Source organism: Plodia interpunctella, chromosome 3 (assembly GCF_027563975.2).
Source record: "Plodia interpunctella isolate USDA-ARS_2022_Savannah chromosome 3, ilPloInte3.2, whole genome shotgun sequence".
Lineage (NCBI taxonomy): Eukaryota > Metazoa > Arthropoda > Insecta > Lepidoptera > Pyralidae > Plodia > Plodia interpunctella.
Window position 1 is genome coordinate 1,338,114 of NC_071296.1, and position 24,757 is coordinate 1,362,870.

The following is a 24,757-nucleotide window of genomic DNA, read 5'->3' on the forward strand; positions in this document are numbered from 1 at the left end:
AGTTATAAAATATATATGTTAAAGTTAAAATGGAAATTGTGTGTGAAAACCTAAAAAAAATAAATTCCTTAAAAGTTAAAAGTTAAAACTAGAAGCTCGGGCTTCCGCAACTTAACATACTTACCTAGATATACCCTCCCTTCAGTTAACAATGTCCACGGTAAAAGAAAGTGGGAGTATTTTCTGCCAATATCTATATTGAATGAATACCCTAACAATATTTGTGAGAAAATAATTAATTTAGAAACCAGTACAACCAAATGTAAATTAATGCTTAAGAACATATATATTATCTGAGTAAATTTGTAATGAGTAGTGACTCGCCTTGCCACGTATAAGCCTATTTTGGTTTTTTGTCGGTAGTGCTTGTATTTTTCATATAAAATAGTGTAACATAAATAAAGAAATTAAAAAAAAAAGATAAATCTCGAGATTTTTCAGAGATATCATATTAGACTTAAGTAATATGTAAAACTAATCACTACATAATATAAAACAACGAATTTGACTTCAAGGATATACGACTACAGATAGCGGTCCCTTGTTGAGACAACGTTTGCGTATCAAAATATTCTTTCATACATAGGAATTTTTATATATTGCTTTTTAGGGAGAGGGGGTTTTTTGATGCAACTTTTATTTAATAGATAGAGTGATTCAAAAGGAAAGCGACTATGAAGAAGAAATCTTCTTCATAGTCGTATTCCTCATGGCTGAGTATCGTGGTCATTACGTGGAATTCAACACACACAACAACTTTCTTGTCATTAGTAATGGAGTGGTTTGCCATTGCCTTCTCCATTTCACACACAAGTGAATAATTAACCAGTGTGCAGGTTTCCTCATGATGTTTTCCTACACCGGAAGCAAGTGGTGATCGATAAAAACTACTATACATGAGTCAGATTGGTATACAAACTCATGTGGCACGAGTAGGATTCGAACCTAGGACCTTTCGATCCACAGGCGGGCATCTGAACCATTACACCACCACCGCTTCACCCCAAGTAGTTACTAAACTAATAATCATATCAAATGAGATGTAACAAAATCCTTCAACCTAAGAAAAATGTCATAAAACGGTCATATTAACTATAAACGGCTGTAAGGAAACTCGTTTGCCGAATTCTGGTCTAATGTATACGAGTTTGATGTATGATCTTCTAACCGGTCTGCGCTGATGTCATTGTGTTTGTTCTAATGTTTAACAACAGTTTACAACTTATTTTTCGACTAACTCAATTTGTATGATTTGTCCTATATCATAAATGTTTTTGTAACAAAGTTTTTAAAATTATATTTTTCATCCTGGCCACATTCAAGTATACATGTGGACATACTTCTCCTAAAGATGTGGCGCGTGTAATATGGACAATTGTACATTCAGTTCATTTAAAAGTTTTACACTACGTAATGTAGTAGTACGTAAGATAGTAATAAATCGCTTTCTTGTAACAATGTTACGGTATATAATTATATCCCCAAAAACATAACTATGAAACGGCTTTTTCTATCTAACTGCAACATATCCACTATCTCAGATCGGACCTGCGTGTTGGGTCATGTCCCATACTTCTCATCCATCCATAAAGCTGTCTTCACTATGGTTGTTTACATTAAAATGGCTGTTGATTACGATAAGGTAATTACAATTTCTTAAAAAGAGACTAATCGTTCACCAACAAATCACAGGAAAAGGAATATAACTTGTTTAGAGTTTTTTGTAAAATAAAGTTGTGAAATACTATTTTAAATGTAATACCTATTCGACTTGTGGGGGCACAGCCGTGCCCCCAGATATACATATATATAGGTATTACATTTAAAATAGTATATATATATATATATAAATAATACTAGAGTCTTGTAAATGAGTATAACATTTAAAGCATGTCTTTATTTATAAGCTATACCATTACGAACTAAGACAGATAACACAAAACATCAATACAATCATACATCTAACCATATAAGTCTATAAATCTATAAAGATCAACTGTATTTCCTTATCTCAGAAACCACTAGCGAGCTGGAATTTGATCTCGTTCATTCCTTCAGTTAAACCCATTACTAGACAGAAATGAAGCGAATTAGTGATCAAAGCGGGAGTGCAGCAAACATTTCTTCTAAATACACGACGCAACTCTAATCGAGTTAGAGTGGGTTGCACCGTCAACTTTGACGTTAACTTAAACCAGCGCGGAAAAATGCAAAGTACGTCATTTTGTATAGGTCAAAGGTGCGCAAGTTAAAGTCAACTTCATAATTGCAACGGTGCAACTCACTCAATAAAACTCTAACTAATCTATGTCTGTCTGTACAGATGGTTGAAAACAATTAGGCATGAGAAGGAAAGAACATGTTAGTGACCTTGTACTAACACATACTTATTTGGATTTTATGCGTGTTTGTGTAAGTTTTGATTCGCATCACGCAAAAACTATTGATACAAAGGATAATAAAAGTGAAAACCACTTCTATAGACCGCTGAAGAAGCACAATCACATGAAGGCTTGTGCTTCTTCAGCGGTCTACAGAAGCTAACTTAAAATCTGGCATAAACAGTACATCGCTTTATGTAAACAGATCTGCTGGTACTCTTAAAAATAAATAAATAAAAAATCTCTATTTAGAATCAAATATATAAATACACAGAAACGGGTCCTGGGCTCCGATGCTCAATGGCTGCGGAAGAAACCGGACTCAGATAAGTGAGAGATATTAACGAACAATACAAACACAGGTACAATGGCTATCAATTTTTAGAAAGATATACGGTCAAACTACTTCAAAATGCGGACTTCCAACCATAGGAGATTCGATAACAATTTTCTACAGAACCTCTTTATAATCACCGCTAAGACAACAGGAAGCCTGTCGCTGGGCGTTGCATTCTCTAAACAACCATTACAAAGACAACATATCGATTTGATCAGACAGGGGCCTGAGTCTGCTCCGCCATCAACTTGTAATATTAATCCATATTGAGGTAGCCCGTTTTTGGGAAGACATGCAAAGAAGAATAATCTTATCGTTTTCATTATGTTCGATTTTCTTTTTTCACTTAGTCTTTTGATGATGTGTCCCAAAGCTGGGCAAAATCCCCAAGTTTCTTTGTAAATATCAAACTAAAATTGTAACCTAAAACCTCGTGTTTTTCACGGATATTCATCTGTGAGTTTTGTGATAGTTTTTGAGTTTGTTTTGATCATTAAAAACTCAAATTTTAATGATCACAAGCTATAAAAATCTTGAACGCCTTTTAAAAATTCCAATTTTATTTTTGAAAGACGTTCAATTAAAATTGAGTTAAATACACTAGGTATTTCAAAATTTTGAACGTCTTAGTTTTCCATGAAATCATACAACCATGTGTGGACAATAGCGTATCGGACCCAGGTTCAGGGTAAGCCCGGATATGCCCAATTCACAAAATGTGCCCACGCGCGCAAACACAACCTTTATAAAATGCTAATGGCCGAGTTGCTCAACTTGTGCACACCGGCCGGTGCTGGTGCGTAGCTTCATACAGTAGGTACAGGTACGTAAAGTACCTAAGTTAATAAATGAAGTAAAGTCAACTTGCCAATGTGCGTGTGGTCTGAGGTACGACTTCTTGAAATTCTATGAAGATGCTTGTGGTTTACTAAACATTGGATCGTGAACTCAAACTCGATCAAATATACCTAAATTATCCTATAAAACAGTATAATGAAATATGTAAACATTTACAAATAATCAGTGTTAATATTTAGCTAAATTCACTGCTACATATTAAAAGTGCTAGAATCAATTTCTTCAAAATATGTGTACTACATAACAACAAAAAATTGTAAAAAAAACTTTTTACAAAAATGTCATTTTTGCCACAAGTATTCTTTTCGTCAGAGAGATCTTATGGTATTTAACACCTGACAAAAAACCCATGTCCGTATTGTCCGTGCTGTAAACGGTTGAGGAGTTCCCTCGTTTGGAGCCGATCCGAGCTGCACAATCAGGTCATGCTTATATAATAATAATAATGCATTGTCATGGAAACTGAAACGACGACGTGCGAAATTTCAACTCTGTAAATCAACTGGAAGTAGGTAGGTAGATTTGATTACAGACAACGGAACAGCTAAATAAAAACCAAGTTAAAATGCAAAGATATCCTGCTGTGAGCAATTTTAATATATATAAAAAAACATGCCTTTATATCCACATAAAGTGACAAAGTATAAATAACTTAAAATTTAAATTGAAAAATAATAATTTTCAAGTTTAACTTTTATTAACTTGCCATTTTTGTTACTATTTAAAACCCTGTTACCAACTTAAAACCCCGTGGTATCAATAAGACGTGGGCCCGAATTTACTGATGTGGGCGGCTTTGTGGGCGCAACATAGGTTCGGGTGACATTGATTACGTGACGACTGTGTTTCTGAATGGAATTGTGTCTAAATGGCTGCTGTGCGTATGTCTCTGTTCTTAATCTCGGAAATCTTCACTCTTGAACACGTTCCAATGTTGCACTGCCACAACTTTATCTAAATAACCATTTTATTGAAATTCTATGTCATCGTTGTGGTCATCAGATGTTTTTTTTTTTTTAGATTTGAGAAGTTGAGAAATCTGACCGATCCAACGATCAAGACCGTTCTCGTAAAATAGTTGACATTATATGAGATAAACTTGAAACTAACGAACAAATTTTTACCAGTTTCTGTTAACATACCATGCTTTTCTTGTTTAAGAACATAAAAAGTAATATTTGTGTTATTTGCACGAGCAAGATTTCTACGTATCGTAAATCCTTATAGGATTTTCTTTCTTTGGTAGAAATTAACACACGTCGCAAAAGCACTTGATCTTAACAGAGCTTCGATATAGTAAAATCACTATTAACCCTAAATGGCTCGATGAAATCCGTCCCACCGGCCGGATCAGGCACAGGGCCGCGCGTGGGCCCGCTCGCTCTATTTGGTGCGCCTGCGCAGCGCCAGATGCGACGATAGCGCACGAATTTGTCCATCCGTGTACGATGCATCGGTGATTCTACACGGACCACGAGTCTACGTTTTATAAGTCTAAAGCCTAGTTTACACGCTTGCGAATCTCGTTTTACCAACTGTTATCTTGTGTTTCGAGGTTTTGCGATGCATGTAAATATAGCATAATGTCTGGAATTTTTATATCTAGTTAGTGAAAGGTTAGTGAAAATATTTAGCAGAAATATCATTGAGAACTTGAAATAGATGTAAAGTAGTTCACACCAAAACTAAAACTTGTAACAAATTGTTAAACTGACATCGGTTATTTTAACAGAGAGAGTCCAACTATTTATTTTAGAATATGAAATTAGAATAAATAACTAAATTAGATTTTACAGTAAGCAATAAATTAGTAAACCTTCGTGTAAAATACTTTTCCGGCAACTATACGAAGTCCGCGTAAACGAAACATAAGGTTTATTGCACGGTCGATTGGTCGTATAAAGGCATGGCATTTCACGGTTAAGTAGATAATTTAGCATTTCGCTGTTTGTAAAGATTATCTTTACTGGCCTTTGATAATATTCACATTGTAGAAACACATCGCGAAGTGTTGTGTAAGAACCAATAGCTTCTTTAAATTTAAGAAATTCCATAAATATAAATACATTATTATTATTTATATAAGGAATACATATATATCACTAACTGCTGTCCGTGGCTTCGCTCCCGCGGGAATTTCAAGATAAAATGTACCTTTTGTATTATTCTAGGTTATACTAGGTTCTGCCCGTGTACCAAATTACAAACCAATCGATCCAGTAGATTTTGCGTGAAAGAATAACAAACATACATACATCCTCACAAACTTTCGCATATATAATATCATAGTAGGATGTATTTATACTACTAGTGCAAATAAAATTGTATGTTTAAATAAAATTTTAACATGAGGAGTTCAAAGACAATCGTAAATAGGCTGAACTAAAATAGAATAGAATACCTTTCATATTTATTTATTTAATTCATTTTCAATTCGGAAGAAAAATTTGGCGCTTATAAATTTAATTAACTTTCATTACAAAACTAAAGCCTCAAAATTAGTTTCGTGTCATTGTAAGACAATGTTTACAAATAAAAGTTTTGACGAATGAAAAAATAATCATACCGCTAATATTATATAATGAAAATAACACTTAGCTCGGTAGCTTCTCTTCTCTGTCGAATATATTAGTCAACAAAAATTACATTTCAAAATGACTTGAAATATAATTTAGATCGCCGGATAAATTATGATACTTAGATCATCATTATGTACTTAGACAACTCCAATTTTAATCGCTGTTGTAATAAAATGGGAATAGGTGTCGAAATCAGTGAGATAACTGAGATAAATGTCAATAATTACCAAATATTTGACAGGTCACGGCGGGAGACTGCATTCCCTTTCATCAGCCGATAAGCTTCGATAAGCGGAGCAGAGGCGGCAACAAGCAAATAGTTTGGGCTTGGCAAAATGCATCACTTTTTATCGATAAAAAATTATTGCTAATTTTCAAAGTCTAGTCTAGTACAACAATTTGGACAGTATACGACTGTTTTAAGTAGGACTGTGTTAATAATGAAACGTGATAGTCTAAAGTTGGTTAATCGACATTGAATGTAAAAAAAAATAAACAAAAATAAAATAGCAAGGTAAATATATACCTATATTTTTTTTCCGCAAACTTTTTCATATTCTTTCAAAGCACAATGTAATTATGTAACTTAAATTCACGCAAAAACTTTGATAAATCAGTTGATTGAACTTTAACACATGTATTTTTATAGCTGATAAAAATTACATTATAGTATACTTATTATAAATCTATTTTTTAACTTTTAGCACATTCTAATAAAAGATATTTCAATCTGAAATTAAATAAAAGTATCGATAAGTACCTATATTTGTATATTTAACAAAATTTTAGTTAACTTAAGTTTTAACAAAATGTACTTCCAAGATACAACACAACCCACTATCGACTAAATTGAAGAAATAAAACAGTATCTATTGTCGATACGTAATTTTATCGACACTTTTGTCCCGCTCTAGAAGCTGCATTTCATAAGGCCCATTGTAATCGGAGGCTACCGTAAACAAACGCCGACTGTTATCAGCCGCTTCTTATCAGCCACCTTATCAGCCGCCTGTTACGCGCTTTTATGGTTATGTATGGATAATTTCTAATGCGTTACAGGTTACAGATACGGTGAGTATAATGATGGTTACTAGAGAACATGCAATGTCAAAAAATCTAGAAATCCTCGATTGTAGTTTGTTAGATTAACGATTAGGTATTAATCAATTCAATTACAATGTTACTGTATATTTCATCATAAGTGATAATTTTACTATACGTGTATGTAAAAATGATATTTACTCAAGTGTGTGTCACATTCTTGGATAAATTAAATTTATTGTGTCACGGACTATGTCTATCGATACGTTAATTATATGTATCTGAAAATAATTATTTATTTTCCCTCATTTTGCATCAATGAATTATTCATAATCTCATTCATAGGGTCCCACGATGCGAGAACCGAATCGAAAGCGTAGTGCCCACAGCCCACGCCCACGCGTGAGCCAGCCCACGTGTCCCAATAACTGCAGTTTCATAACCCTAACTAATTACCACAGTTACTTGACGAAATCAGCGATTAATGGGTCAAAGTTCAGTAGAAAGTGATCCAGATTAGTTACATTGGTTTTGAGGCTCGTTAGAGAGATTAAGTATTGGGGGCAGACAGATGAGTAGTTGGCAAGAAAGCAGCTGTTAATAAACTTTGACGACCTCGGTGGCGCAGTGGTAAGGTTCTTGCCACTGAACCGAGAGGTCCCGGGTTCGATCCCCGGTCGGGTCATGATGGAAAATGATCTTTTTCTGATTGGCCCGGGTCTTGGATGTTTATCTATATATGTATTTGTTATAAAATATAGTACCGTTGAGTTATTATCCCATAACACAAGTCTCGAACTTACTTTGGGGCTAGCTTAATCTGTGTGATTTGTCCTAATATATTTATTTATTTATTAACTAAAGGAATAATCAGGGAACTTTCCCACAAGAATATTTCAGTATAAATTAAAATAAAGATATCGAGTCGTCCCGGTCAAAAATAAATACATTAAAAAGGTGATGAATTTGTGTCACAATTAGGGAAATTACTAAAGGATAATATACACTCGTGTACGTATATCTGAGTCGTATTTCTGTTGAAATATCGATATCGATCTACTCCACCCAGCCATTAAAAAGCTACACTTTTTAACAAAAAAGGAATTTTAACCATTGAACAAATTAATTTTGTACTGTTTTTCTCTCCTATGTATCGGCTGCAGAGGCTGAGAATTCGACACAACTAAGTTTTGTGACACGTATCATACGTAAAAATCTACGTCTTTTACGTAAAAAAATATATGCAGAAAATCAAGATCATGTCCCATTGATCACTGTAGAAAAGTAGGGAATGCCCTAACGCACGGTTTCCAATGGGAAACCGTGCGTTTTTATTTAAAACTTCGCCAGTTCGTTCCCACGCGCAACTGGTATATTTAGCTTGTACAAACGTTCGCGGGCGCCGGCGTTTTTCAACATTAGTTTATTGAAGTAAATTTGATCATACATATACTATACATATTCTCATTATTTGTTTGAACACCACTAAACAAATTAACCTTCTTTCCCCAATCAAATTGTTTGGGATCGGTGAGATCAGATCGATGTATACAGGAAGAGATACTTATCTGACTTGTTTAGGTTTAAAGGTCGATCTTATATTTTTAACTGGCTTTTCTTGGTTGGAATGGGTATGCGATATTTGCTTGATGATATACCCAGTGGATTGTTGTTGAGGCTGAGAGACCGTCAGGCTTAGATTTGATTTCAACTCGCTAACAACCGGATTAGGGCGTTAATTGAAAAGTACCTATTCATTTTGATTGATGCGTTGCAGAAGCATATAGATACTAAATTGGTGCGCACCCGATAAAGGTTGGCGAGAGTAATTATTTAAGCGGCAACTAAGACAATAACAACCATTTTAACTTTTGAAATGTTTAACATCTTCGTAGACGTTGTTTTTTTTATATTTTCAAAGGGTTTTCAGGGAAAATTGGCAATTTTCTGTATTGGAGTCTTATTTCCACAGATGAGATTGTTTTACTGCGCCTCACATACCAGTGTAAATGGCATTGACACTCTTATAAATAAAAATTAATTTTAAGCAGTAATATGAATTTGCAGCACATCAACCTACCCTAAAACATCGCAAACTCGCCGGTATTACCTAGCCATAGAGGTTCATGCAGGATAGCTTGATGTGCTGTTGACTGTACATAATTAATTGCCAATTCATCGGTATTATCATCGCAAAGATGTCCGTGCGACTTGCAAGCGACTGTACATGAAAAGTTGTATGAGCAAATTAAAATTGTGGTAGTCAGATAGGCGATAAACTTTAAAGATCATTTTATTAGTAGATAGTATAAAATAAACATGCAACACACTTTCATCTGATGTATAGGTAATGGCGATTATTATGAATTCTAACCATTATTTTATTGCTATCATGAATTTATAATTGATTTAATTAACTTTCTATCGCTTGCTCTTAATTGATATTTATCATAAAATATTAATCAAAATATAAATTATGATACACGTCGATTAGAAAATGGTATTAAACGTAATGTGAATGCGATTATATCAGTTGTCGTTGCAAATTGGTGTTGTTTTATTATAATATAGGAATTGTGAGTGAAGCCCGCATGTAAGCAATGATCAACACAATATAAGCCGACAATTATTATCAATAAAATAAACTATGGTGACATTTTATATCTTCCAATAAAAGCAAACATAAAATTGTGATTAAACTTCACGTAAGGATTTAATCTGAGCTCTGACTTTTATATATTTTGAAATAAATGATTCAACTCTGCATTTTCCCGATTGCGTTCGGGGATGTGAAAAAAAACGTTAGCGTAAATAAAACCTTGAAGTCTTGAAGACTCTGCTGTGATTTTACAACCTAACGTTTAACCCTCCTTGGGAATGCTTTCGTTGCCTATTAAATGATGGGAACGCCTCGGACAAAATATCATTTATCTTAATAGGTAGTGACTGAATAAATATCACATTCCTTGCCTTTAGGAGAAAATGCTGTGTTGGTAATTTCGAGTTTTTATTTTCGAGTGTTCTTTTTAACATAAAAAATATTTTCGTGTGCGAGTTGAAACCCTACTAATATTAAAAATGCGAAAGTTTGTGAGGATGTACGTGTGTACGTAAGTTGGTCACGCAAAATCTTCTGGGCGGATTGTTATGAAATTTGGTAGGTACACGACGGGGAGAATATAACCTGGAATATCACATACGAGTAGGGTACTTTTTATCCAGAAATTTCCCCTTGGAGCGAAGCCGCGGGGCGCAGCTTGTAAGTAATATTATTATTGACTTCAATAAACAATGTTTAACCAACCAATATTTATAATTGAGAATTTCATTTTACCGAATAACTTCTAAAAAATTAACAAAGGCGACGATATCTTTTGTGCTGTCATTCTCTCAGTTAATTTCTTAAAACATGAACTAATTAATTAATTTTTGTATCTGCGTTTGACCAGACAAACAAGATTGTTAATTAGTCCCTAAAATATCGCGTCCCACTCCGTCCCACTAATCATTTTGTGTATCTACACCGGTAGCACGCCTTAACCTTAATAACGAGTATCAATGCGCCCACGCACCACTAATATACAACCAATTAAATCATCTCGTGAATTATTTAAATCGAAACTTCGTGAGAAATGGTCTCTGTAAACTTTATTAATTTACACAAGTTATGATTAATCTATACTATTATTATAAAGTACAAAAATTAATATATTATTTACGCCTGGTTACAGTTGACTTAAGATCTATGTAAATCTTGCAAATAAATGATTCTATAATAGAATAGAACATGTTATCTCTTACTAGATGTCGGCCGGGGCTTCGCGATATAAAATATAGCCTATAGCAATCTTGGATAATGTACTTTTGTAATGGTGAAAGAATTTTTGAAATCGATTCATCGAATAGTTCTAATTTGGATTGTCTCGTTCTTTCAACGTCGAATACTGAAAAGAGAGGGACAAAACATAGAAAAACCACTCCAAGCCTAATCAGAGAATTAAATGTTTATTAACAAAACGGTATAAGTTTAAATTGAACTCTAATGCAATGTGCTATCTATATACTGTTATTATAAAGAGGTAAGCGTTTGTGAGTTTGTATGTTTGAGCCAGGTAATCTCCGAAACTACCGAACCGATTTCAAAAATTCTTTCACCATTAGAAAGGTACATTATCCAAGATTGCTATAGGCTAAATTTTATCTCAAAATTCTCACGGGAGCGAAGCCCCGGGCAACATCTAGTTTATTATATTTAGCAATCAACTCTGGTATACCTAAATATATACGTTGCTTAGATCCCGAAAGGCGGGCGAAGCTGCGTGCATAAGCTAGTCATAATAATAATATGATGGAAAAACACGATTGCTTATTGAAAATTAATTTTCTCAAGTGATTTCGTATAAAGAAATTACGGTAAATTACTAAGGAAACGTGCTTACTCGCCAACAGCGTTAACAAAGTAGGGAAAATACTTACGCAATAACTTACTAGTGTAAAAGTGGCCTTAAGTTTTGGCTATATTTCAAAAGTAACTCTACGTAATCTGTGCCTTTAAACACATAATTGAATCTAATAATCAATTCATCAAATCATGTGTTTTATATCATTGGTTCATTATATCAGATATGTATAAAGCAAAGTAACCTCAATTCACCTTAATCGTGCAATCTTAAAAAACACCCCACGGGGCCATAAAGTGCGGTGTCAGTTGCATCTGCTGCATAAAATTATGTGCATTGTGCAACTCGCGGAAATTGAAAAATATACAGACTATAGAAGTGTTAAACACATTTTTATCACATGATCTAAGTGGAGCAGAACTCCAGAAGTGCCTTTGCTTGTTCGATCTCGTCTTGTGTTTATTACCATATAGACGTAATTTATAAGAATGCTGACTGAAGCTCTTCACATACATAATCAAATCGACCTTCGAATTTTCAATCAATACTGATTGAAAATTCGAAGGTCGATTTGAATAATACTATTGCAGCTTACGCACACTGGATTTTAGTGAGGGTCTGAGCAACAAATATTAAACATCAGATGGCACTTCTGCTAGTCTTATAATTCCAAATTCTGTGATGCAACTGCATACAGCACATGCCTCTGGTGAATTTAGGAGGAATCTGATGGGATCGCATCAATGGATTTTCGGCTACCGAATATTTTGGAAATGTGAAGAGATTTTTGGATAAAAGGTTTGGAAATAATTCCTTTCGTGGTTACGAGCAACACTTTCAACCTATTAAAGGTAATATGTTTTAAATGTCCCCTTAGCACAGGGGCATAGGCCTTCCTTGTAGAAGAATAAGAAGTATGGGCTATGTTGGCGGGTTTTAACAACTGCAAATACAACTGGGACCAACGGCTTAACATGATTTGCGAAGCACGGAGGTGTCCAAGATAATATATTTTCGGTCACCCATCCAATGGACTGACCATTGTGAAAGTAATTTTGAATGTAGCTTTCGAACACACATATCTTTCTTTGCGAACATTTTAGTAAGTAGTGAAGTCACGAGTCATTCAATATGAAGCGTTTGGACGAGTCCAAAAATGTGTGATTTCATTTTTGTCATATCTTTGAAAGCATTGTCATTATCACAATATTTTTTTCACTGATGTTTCTATTAATATAAACGCCTTCGAATAGTCTTCTAAACAAAAAAAAAACGGTTTGCACACCGGGAGTGCCGGCAGAAGCGAAAACTTGAATATTAACGTTGTGCATTTGTTATGTCTTACCAATAATCGATCAGGGTCACGTGTCCTGATGCGAGTTGAAAAATTTTCATCCATCCATTCCATCACAAAAAGTGCACAACGTCGCTAAAGAAGTGTTCACTTCAAAAATCTAATTTCTAAATAAATGCTTTGTTTAAATAAGATACTCGTATAACATGAATTATTATTGTATTGTTCTATTGTTCAAATCTTCATATTTCTGTTTGTATGAGTGTTTATGTCTATGTATGTTTAGTTATATTGTATTTATTTGTTTATTTATCTATTTATGTAAGTAAATGTATGTATATTTGTCATTATGTTCGTTGTATTTGCCGGTTGCTGTGCCCACTCCCTGCTAATTTGTTCCTCTTCTCGACCCAAAGGTTCGCTGGAAGAGATTGCTGAGCAATAAGTCCGCCTTTACTCCATATGTACCTAATCTCTATTCTTTGTATACCTAATGTATACAAAGAATAGAGTTTAAGTACATATGGAGCAAAGGTTGATGGAAAAATGTTTATGAGCAATAAAGTTCATTTATTATTATTATTATTATAACCAAGTTAATTCTTATTTGAAGTATTCCATTACTTAAACAGAAACATCGTTCTCCAACTGTATACGGCAGCAATTTACCAGGACATTATAAACACAAGACATTAAGCGATGTCATAAGAAACAATTTATCACCGCTGCAAGTGCTCCATAAGCGAATGACAAAGAAGGGGCTATTATTTTATTTGACATAAAACGCTGCGCCTGCGACCATTCGTCTGGAGGGACAAAGCCTTGGGCGGGGATAAGGCTGGGGCTTTACAGACTGCGGATAGTTTGTTAGCTTCTTTGCACGAAAATAAGGACATGAATCAAAATTAATACAAGAAAGATATTGATCAACACAATGATTGACCATTGTGAGAGTGATTAACCGCCACTATTACAAGCCGGACGCGATTACCACTGAGCTCCCCTTTGATTTAATTGATTGAAATTAATAAATATGAATGTATATTATTGAAAACTTACGAGTAAGGTACCCATCAGAAAACGCGTCGTACAGCTAAATAGGACGTTCGAGATTCGCAACTCTTGACTCTGTCTACCCCTTAAGGAATAAAGACGTATGTAATGTACGTATTCATTTATCTATTTATGAATAACGCAGCAAGTATTGCAATTTCAATTCTTTTAGCTCTGAAATAAAAATAGTAAAGCTGATTTAATAAGCGCCTCCTGTATGTTGTGAAAAGTAATTAATGAGACTAGTGAGACTTTTCAGATCGCGGTTTAAGAAAGAAGAATGAACAGAATTTCGGATCTACTTATTTTAAAGGTAGTCTATTAGATTACTTGAGTTGAATAAAATGCGAGTGATACCTTTATACTTGTTACGGCATAACCTTCTTGCTTATAAAATTTAAAGTCTGTGTCATCCCATTTATACCTATACATAATTCCAAAAACTCCTTGAATTACTTTTCCGTTTCAACAAGGCCTTAGCTTGAGCTCCAGCGCGGTAGCGGTGGCATTGCGGCACTAAATCAGTCGCGTGCGCAGCTCAGTAGCCGGCACGCACACGACGCATGCGCATTACACAGCATTACCTGTGTTCTGTGTGTCTGCGGCCCATATGTATTGTTACTAAACGTCATGGGCGACATTGCGAGTTTGTTTGTCAGATTACAATAATGAGAATATGTATTCAAGCCGGAATAGGTATATTAAATATGGAAGAGATCCCTCCATGGGATAAGACGCCGTTGCCTATTTTTGTATGTTATTTTGTTTCTTATGCTATATTTAAAGTTCATAAAAAAAATATTTTTCAGAAACTACATATAAATCTTAACAACATCCAAAAAAATGTTCCCTTAATGTTCACCAATTCCATGCTGCTCTGGAAGCAAAATAAAAACATGCCGCGCAGACTGTAAAAGTCAAACAAGGGAAAGGGCTGTAAACTGGAGATTCCTCTCATAGGCGGGCTAGCAAATTGTCACTATTTAAACACAATTCCACCAATAAGTCTACACAAGAGAAATGGTATCTCCTCTCGGTTTTGCTGGTCACCAACACCTAGTAGGATTCAGCCTCACCTCGGATCTTGTCGAAGTCCATGAGCAAGCAATCAGTGAACCCCCGCGCACTGAGGCCCCGGGGCGCGGCGCTACAACGATATACCGCCCCGGGCCGCGTCACCCCTTCCGCGTGGTAGGGCTCGTCTTCCGGCGCGCCCACCAACACTCTGAAACAAAAAAAAAACGTAAATTATTATATTGTTCGGCAATGATGCATGGGTATGATGGCTTGGATATTTAAAGTTTTAGAGGTTCAGTGGTTAAGCTACATAAAATAATTTTGTATCCAACAAAAGACTACACACAAAATATGCACATAGTCTCATAACCTTAGCGTTAATTGAAAATAGGTATGAATTATCTGTCAATATTTAAAATAAATTGGCTGAGTACTTCATAGATTTCGAAAGGGTCCAGCGTAGGTACTTGTCACAATCATGGATTTAGTAAGTACTTCGTACAACGAGTAATTCCATGGTCACAATACATTGTCGTATAATAGCTTAACACAACAACAATAGATAAAATTATCTGATGTATGGATTTAATAAGTACTTAGTACTTACTAATTCCATGGATTTGAATTGCCAATTTACAAATAAAATTGTCATAAAGCTACTTTAAATTAAAACAATAAAATTAAACAACAATTATTATATTTCAAATGGAACAGAAAACGATAAATATTACCGCAAACGATTTGCTGAACGGTTCACAGATGCTAAATCACGGCCAGTTTACATTTGCCAACACTAAAATGGTTTCCTTCCCTAAAGCTTCAGGATGTAGCAAGAAAGTGCGCAAAGCGTGCGCCGATACATGTAAAGGTGTAGATCCATAGGCAAATGAGAAAAAGAACATACCGTTTGTGACTTTACTTAGCTTACACGCTTCCGGCGACGGAAAATATCGTGACCACAGAATGACTGGTGTCATATTCTAAAGTTATGTCGGTAATTTAAAAACCATATAAATTGAAATTTTTAACACTACAGCTGCCGTCGAAACCAGATGCGGTCGAAGCCTTTATCATCCTTGTTCGTAACCGGTTTAAAATTAGTACGAATAAGTTCTTATTCGAAACCGGTTTCGATCAATTACTTTTTAAATTACAGAGAAATAGATGCCGTCAAAGATATGACAGACTTAATCGGAAATAGTTACGAACAATGACGACAAAGTCTTCGATCGTATCTGGTTACGAAAAATAGTTTCCAAGGCGGCTGAATGTAACACACTACATAAGAATAAGAACCACTTTTCACTGCAAATTCGCCGGAAGACTGACTTCACTTAGACATTCATCAATTTACAAAAACCCACGAAGAAATATATCTTTTAAAATTAATCGTCATCGTCAAACTTCAATGGAGCTTATATATATATTTCAACACGGTGCGGAGCGTAGCTAACAGTGGACGGTAGACTTTGTAACCTGTGTTCGGATGTCGACGACGCGTGTTATACCGGAAGAAGGGCTTATTTTAAGCTTACCTCGTAGCTTTATTATAGATAAACAGCTTAATTCTGTAATCTCGACAGATGTGATAATTTATGTAGCGTTAACCAAGCAAGTAATTGTAACTTTATCCGACAAATGTTACAGGAGGATTAGAGATAGCATGGATTAGAATTAATCTTTAAATCGTGTAAATATATTATATTATAAATTAATTCATTATATTATAATTTTGAAGGCTATCTTTCATACCGAAAAGACGCACTATTCTCATACTAAAGACGCAATCTTTAAGCGTCAGGGCACTTGTAGGTATCTTGTACGTGTACAGTCAACAGCAGACCTAAAATCATTGGAACTCACCGCGAGACCCATGTAAGGTAACAAAACTTGTAGACCGTACCTGTGCAAACATAGCTGACAACCTTGCTAAAAAGTATTTGGACCAAGAGTCTCCATACTCGGCATGCACGTCATTGACACACATGTTGCGATCACCTCAAAGTTGACAACTTTACAGATAAACAATTTGCTAAGTACGGACTTTCGTATTAGAAATTCTATTTGTTGGATTCCATTACTCCTCAGACACAGAAGTAAATAATAATATGTATTTTATTATAATCAAACCTTAGATCTTATTAGATGTATATTTTTTAAAATGCTACTAAGCCAGAACGTTAAACCAGAAAAGTTAACCAACTTCCATTTTCAGAACTTATTTTCAGCTAAGTACGTGTTAATAATTCAATCTTAGGGCTGAGAAAATAGGCATATCAGAATCTATTGTATCTATCTAGATAGTTCAGATACAGATCTCAGTTGTGCTGTCTAATCAAATTCTCAGATACGATGCTCTCACCAAATTCCCGACATTCCTGCTCGTCCCAGGATTTCTCATGCTGCGCACGCGGCGCCTTTTGTTAAAGTGCTTGTTGCCAGTCATCCCGATGCGTCTACATCTTCGATCAGTTCAAACACGAGGATTACATTAATTAAATGAGATTTCATCATTTGTTTTATTGCATTTTTTATTCCTATGCAGCATCCTCTTCTAAGCGTATGCTGTGTATAATCTGCTTTCATGCTATAGGGTCGGAAAGAAAAATATGGAATATGCCATCTGCTTCCTATCCCGTGGCGATTGTAAATGTATGTATGTCAAGGGAAAAGGCTCAAGGGATTCTTGTTATAAGCAATGGATTAGCTATCTGTAATTATTTTAGAAACTATTTTACCAATACACTAAACTTGAGTCGAGTTTTATGGCTCTTGGCTCTGTCTACACCGTAAAGGACAAAGACGTGACACTGTATAATATTCAATGTAATAGCAACTCAGTTTTACTGTTATTCGCCACGTTCTTAATTTTCTATGCAATGTAATACCCGTACGATCGTAAAACTAAATATTCGATTAAACATAAAATTTGCGACCAACATGATAGCATAATAACGTGGCTGATGAATGCAAAGTGTTCGAACGTCAAACGCAACTAATTAATAAAACTACACGTAAAATGCCCCGTTACTGTAAGTTTGTAGATATTATAATTAAATTAATCAAATAATTTGAAGGTTAGGTATAAGAATTTAGATAAACTAACGCATGTAAATCTCAAAGCGAGAGTGATTTTTGCCTCAACACACAATGAGGCCCCACTTTTTGTGTTTCTTTCTTTTGATTTTGTGGTGTTTTGTTGTCACTTTGTTTCTGTTTACGTATTATTCTTGACGATAATTTCTCAAAATATGTAAAAGGTATTCAAAATATCATCATCACCCTTTAATCAAATTACAATGAACGTTTCAGTTAACTCCAATATCGAATTATCCAATTCAATAAAAACAATGTCTGCTCGCATATAGATACATAATCGAAATCCAATAAAATCATAAAATTGCAGTAGGAGCTAGTCATAACCAGAGTCAGTGATATAGAAACCGCGCGGGGACTGAACGCGGGTATTTCTGTCCTGGTCGCTGGCACTGCGCCAGCGTCGCCTGCTGTTGACCCGTTTCCGTTGATCGTGATAGCTTGTGTCCTATCCTGCAATTCAACGGTTGTCTACGTGCAAGTTTTGCACAATTAGACGATCTAACTTTTGATTGAGCAAAGCAGGGTCACCCAATTCTTTAACAGCACTACAATACTCAAGTTCGTTTATTTTAATGTATGCAATTTTGTATCTATACGAATGATTTAAATGAGACAATCAGAACACTGATAGATTCAACATTATATTGATTGACAAAATGGCCACCCTGAAAGAGCGTGTCTGAGATAATCCTTACACATAGATAAAAGACAATCATTATAAATATAAAACAAATTAACTATGAAATCTGCGTAAATTGGGAGGTATCGACTGGAGAACAGAATCTATGACTGTGACTGTGACTTTCGGAGGCCAAGATCCACTTTGGGGTCGCAGAACCAGCTGAGTAGTAGTAGTACCAAACTAAAAAAACCATGAAAGTCACGCATAAATATTAATAATCAAAACCCAATCATGCAAGGGGTCCTTGACTGGAGTATCCGCTTTGAATGCAATATTACGGATACCTCACCGAACGCTTAAAAAGTTATCATGTCTCATCGATATTTCCTCTCTTTTTAGACCGGATACACACACATAACCAGGTGAGTCACTCGATGGCGGAACGCCAAACACCTGTTTTTTATTGCGAAACTGATGCGAACCGTGGACACGTGCCCTGTAGATTATTGTTACTATACTGCTTGTATTTAGTTGTTTTGTAGGGGGCTGCAGTATTGAATCTTCTTGTAATTATCGTTATTTCTTTAATAGTATTAGTTTCATTAGCAACCTTGCGGGAAGCTGTAGTGCCGTTTTTATGAATGGTCGTTACCTATTTTATTAATGGCGCAAGTGTGTGAGGTTACCAGACAGAAGAGGGATCTTCATCATCTCAAGCCATTACTAGCTCAATTTTTAAGTTCGACTTCTAGAAGTCGAAGTTAAAAATTTAGCTAGTGTCTTTTCTATCTTAAGGACATTTTCTAAAATGCTTTCTCTTAACGATTCTATGCTTTCTCTTAACTCTTAACGATTTCAGTATTTCCTTTCTATTTTCTGTCGAAAATTACATAAAGATTGCCAGTATTTTTTTTTTTATAAATTTTGAATACAACGCATACGGCACGCGTGTAATTTTACAAAAGTACCTCTAGATCTATTTCCATATATAATAAACAACCAGGAACCCTAAAATCCACACATGTATATGTCCGTGCGATTCGACATGCCCTACAATGTTTCCTTGGAGCACAAAGGCGCACCGAAGCTGAATAAAGGCATTTCCACTCGTTCGGGGAAGGGTGCGCCGTGACCGACACGGAACGGATGGCACTCGCGCGGAAATGGGACAGTCGGGTCAATTTCTACAAATGTTTCTTATACAATTAGAATGTTTTTTTTTTAATATATTTGTTCAAACTTCATTATTCAAGTTAGAAAACTGACGATAGATGGACTTAATGACATAATACTTTCTCTGACAGTCACACTTTGGGCCAAACAGAAAATAATAAAAATGGTCCACTATGATATCATACAAAATTATAGATTAAATGCGTGAAAAAAAAAATTATGTCCACTAACCATTCCCTTGTCAGAAGCTCATCCTGAATGCGCCATAAGTTTTTGCTAATTACTTAATACATTGAAAAATGTAGTCTCGAGAAAGTGGTATAAATTGTGTTTTTTTTTTAAACAATTACACGCGTAATTCTAGCTGAGTGTACACACCAAAACATATGCAGCTCAGAATGCATGTCGAATCGGTTGAGGCGGCACTCATTGACCCTCCTCACCAGAGCTAATGATGTTTAAGACATTGTCAATAATATTGCCATATTGCTGCTACTTGTACAATTCAGATATGCGAGTAGTTTGCAGCTTTTAAAGAAATATATACTGTTTAATATAGAATTTAACGTGAAAAAGGTCAAATTTTGGAATAAATGCTTTGACAAGTAGAAGAGGACTTAATTTGTCTTATTTTCTTTGATTATCGTTAGATGGTGATGACTAAACAAAACCAGAAGAAAACCCTTGATTTAAGGATCAAGTATGATCTTTACAACTTGATACATAATTAATTACAAAATTTAGCACAGCCATACCTACTTACTTAAACTAGAAAAAAGAAAAAAGTTAAAGCTAAAGACACAATAGAAACACCACATAGTATAAAACAAAATCGCTCACCGCTACCGTCTCTTTCTATAAGTTTTCTTCTTTTAAACATAACGGATTTTCATACAGTTAAATTGTTATTAAAAAAATATATTCTCGAAGGTTTTTAAATATACACACAATAAATTTTTACAAAAATTAAATTTTTGGGACAACCTTTTATCGGCAAAATACATTGTAATCGGAATTGAAGTAACATGCAAGATTTCAGCTCAATCGGAAATCAAGATGTGTGTCAAATTTAACATAACAAGATTACACCCGAACAAACATAGTTAAAACCTTAAAAAAATGAACCAAAGCCAGCATCAATCGCTAGCAAGATATAATTATGAAATTATTTCGAATTCTGTGGCACGTACGATCCACAAACCTCATCAGCTCATTGTTCCAAAGGAATGCGCCGACGCCTCTCGATATCGTCATCAATTACAGCACTGTCCATTGATGCACAATGCAAATCGGTTTATTCAACGTAGCATTAAACGCTGATCATCTTTTGTTTATTGCACAAGGCGAATTATTCCAGCCAACAAAGCCATAACTTAATATATATAAAAAGATTTTCGAAACACAGCACTGTTAAGTTTTTTTCTTTTTTTTTATGTACAGAATACAAATTATTTTTAGTTTGATATTATAACTATTAGAGCAATTAATATAAGGCTTACTAATTCGATTCGTATTGGATTGTAGAAACGTGAGAAATACATTATAAATGATTGCATAAATTATGTAAATAAAAATTTACAATTTTTCATATCGTAACGACCACTGCTGAGAAGAAATGCCGATGAAACTCATTTTTAAACAGTGTTGGTCTCTATTAGGCCAGAAGGTCTAACCATGACTATTATATACTTAAACTTATACTAAAAACAAAATAAACTTGATCTAAAAGTTTATTTTTCAAATTGTACTATTTTCCCAAACATGTAATGAAGTTAAAGAACAAGTAACAGATAAAATAGTAATAATAATTCAAAATACTGAGTAACTAAAGGAAAACGGAAAGAATCACCTTGAGTTGAGTCTGAGTGTGCAGTACTCGGTACCAGTATATCATCCAATGAATCAGGATACAAAAGAGGTCTGTCTGTCTGTTAATTCGCTACAATTAGCGAAGCAAATTGACGCCAGAAACTGAACAGCGCTTTGATGCGTTGCGTCAGTAAATTTAATGTGTACTTAATTTAGGTACATTATGACCAAAGTAAATTACATAAAAAACAGTAAATCACAGTTAGAAATACTAAGGGCGCTTCTTAATAGTCCTTCTACGATAAGTTTGGGTGTTGAGAAACATAAAGTTGACTTGATATATGACGATTGCATTATATTTTGCAGGTTTAATTCAATCAATTATAAATTTTACATTGTTTTACGGATTTATGTAATATAAAACGTGGAATGAAACACACAAACATTCTTGGCACAATTAATGGAGTGGTTTGCCATTGCCATCTTCCATTTCACACACGAGTTGATAATCAACCAGTGTGCAGGTTTCCTCGCGATGTTTTCCTTCACCGGAAGCAAGTAGTGGTTGATGAAAACTACTATACATGAGTCAGATTGGTATACAAACTCATATAGCACGAGTAGGATTCGAACCTGAGACGTCTTAACCATTACACCACCAATTCATTAGCATTGCATTCGCACTTCATGATGTAGATATACCAACTAAGTATATGGTAATCTACAGTAGTAAAAATAAACGCTAAAAATCAATGCAAATCCGTTGACGAATATAATCGGATGGATGGATAATCACTACAAATAACTAACCGTCTTCCTCATTCCATTACTCGGTGTAATCTACCGAAAGGGCCTATTAGAGGCACAATAAACAAATAAATAGATCCTGCTTTGCATGGCAAAGGGCCGGTGGAGGCAGGTGCCCGTCTGTGATATATAGAGGGCACGCCAGTGAACAGATAGCGGCAGCCTTCCACATGGTAGAGCGCGCGCGACCAAGGTACGTGCTCTGTTTTGGTAACAATGACAACAAATTTTTCCAATCTATCCAGGCGTTTTCCAATAATAGGGAAACGCCAGTCATAAAAAATATCCTTTTCCTCTTCTTTTTAAGTCGGTTCAAAATGAATTTATTATTTTCGTGTTTTCTTCAATATCAGACCTATATTATAAAACTCTTGCGTTACTGAGTGACTGACTGTCTGATAGACAATGCACAGCCGTAACTACTGGGCGTAGAAAACTGAAATTTGGTGTGTAGATTCCTAGGATAATGTAGGGGAGCACTAAGAAGGGATTTCCTGAAATTCCCACGGGAAATGGATTGTTACTCACATACGAAGTAGTGGGCAAACGCTAGTAATAGATAAAATAATAAATAAATGTGAAGGCCATCGTTTAAGATGGATGGCAAGAGGCCTGGGTTCAATACTGGACTACTGACTCAATGAAATATCGATCGAATATATTTCATTGAGTCAGTATTTATAACAAACACAACTGAATCAAGGTTTTGAATCTTAACGATATTGTTTGACTAGACCTAGTTACTGAACTTGTCGAGTGCGGATGCGCAGATCTGCGCAAGAATGTATTATTTAACTACTGTCAGGTATTCCTATATACGAGGCTTTAATGACTATAACTGTTTGTGTAACTAATCACGGTTACCATCAAAGGCGACTTTTGTCTTTTCTCCAAAACGATTTTGTATAAAGTAATCTATGGATGAAAAAGGGACTTTGATGACTGCGCGCTCTATATAATAGGTTACTCAAAGACTCACAGGATTTACAGAGCCGCATGATGCAGGACCTGTTTCCGCTTGATTAGCAAACCAGGAGACCGTTCCAATCGAGTAATCGTTGTTTGTATGATTCCGGAGAAGATTTCCTACCGAACGATATTTATATTAAGCTTTATTTACACAACAATACAATTTCTAAAAATACAATAAGCGGACTTAATGCTAGCAATATTATTCGAGTATAACAGTCAACTTTTTAATTCAACCTGATGGATTTGGTATGGATGTATGTGTATTTCATAAACAATTGTTTTAAATGTAAGTTTAACCCCATTAACATATACTTGGCTTCATTTTATTGAACATTTTGTGCGTCTTCGCTGTTACTCATCGCTGTGATTCGATTGATTATTCTAAATAGATGACTATATACAAAATCCAAACATTTGTATTTGTTAAAAATAGGTTAAAAAACGTCTGCTTAAAAATTCACATATCTTTTAGACTACGAAGAAAGACTTCGAGTATCTTTCTTCCCAGAAAAAATAACTGTTCACGTGGGAAATTCACGCGGATGAAGCCGCGGGCACGCTAATAAAAGTTTTAATATACAAAGAGGTTATTCTCAACATGCTACAGTCGACGTGGAGATAAGAATCACACAACTCGTCACGATTAAACAAAATGTCCGTTTTATTGTCACGAAAGCGGAGCATCTCTGTAAATTGCTGGCCATGGATTCCTGGCAATTGCGCTAACAAGGGTCTAGGGTGGCGCCGAGTCCTATAGAATATATTACAAAAGCCAGCTGAGTATTCAAGTAACTATTTTCTCCCTCATACATATAACGAAAGCGCATCTCCTACACAGCTATTTAACTCGAGATTTTCTTGAATAAAGATAATTTATCCTTACGTTATGTAAATATGTCCTATATTATTATATTATATATATAATACTATGTATATTCTCGTGCTCGCCGGCATTCCCACGTCCAGTTGCAATCTTCTCATTGAGACAATCAGCAAGACGCCGAGGGTGCGCCTGCGCAATGCGGGCTGCAAACTAGTGCGAACAGTGTACCAGTAGTGTGAGTAATGATGGTACACACACGGTCAACTCATTCACAAATCAGAGACATATTTTAAAATAATATTTATCGAAACTATAAACTACGGGGACGACCACTTCTGAGAAGAAATGGCGAAGCTGCTCAACTTGATGACACAACAGCTCCTAATATTTGCATAAGTATTTCAAGAAGTGTTCACGATTGTGTAATTGAGGAATCAAGCTGGAAGATACTATTATATGGATGGAATTAATAGTTGTCTGGTTGGGGAAAGA

General features: G+C 35.1%; 1 protein-coding gene across 3 annotated transcripts in view; it reads right to left on the reverse strand.

Annotated features, from left to right (window-relative positions):
• The window catches only part of if (inflated), a 109,115-nt gene that overhangs the window by 58,325 nt on the left and 26,033 nt on the right, over window positions 1-24,757 (reverse strand). For all 3 annotated transcript variants that reach the window (XM_053770154.1, XM_053770153.1, XM_053770155.1), the window contains exon 2: window positions 15,020-15,168. In XM_053770154.1, coding sequence (XP_053626129.1) covers window positions 15,020-15,168 — 149 coding nt within the window. The remainder of the gene's footprint in view (window positions 1-15,019; window positions 15,169-24,757) is intronic.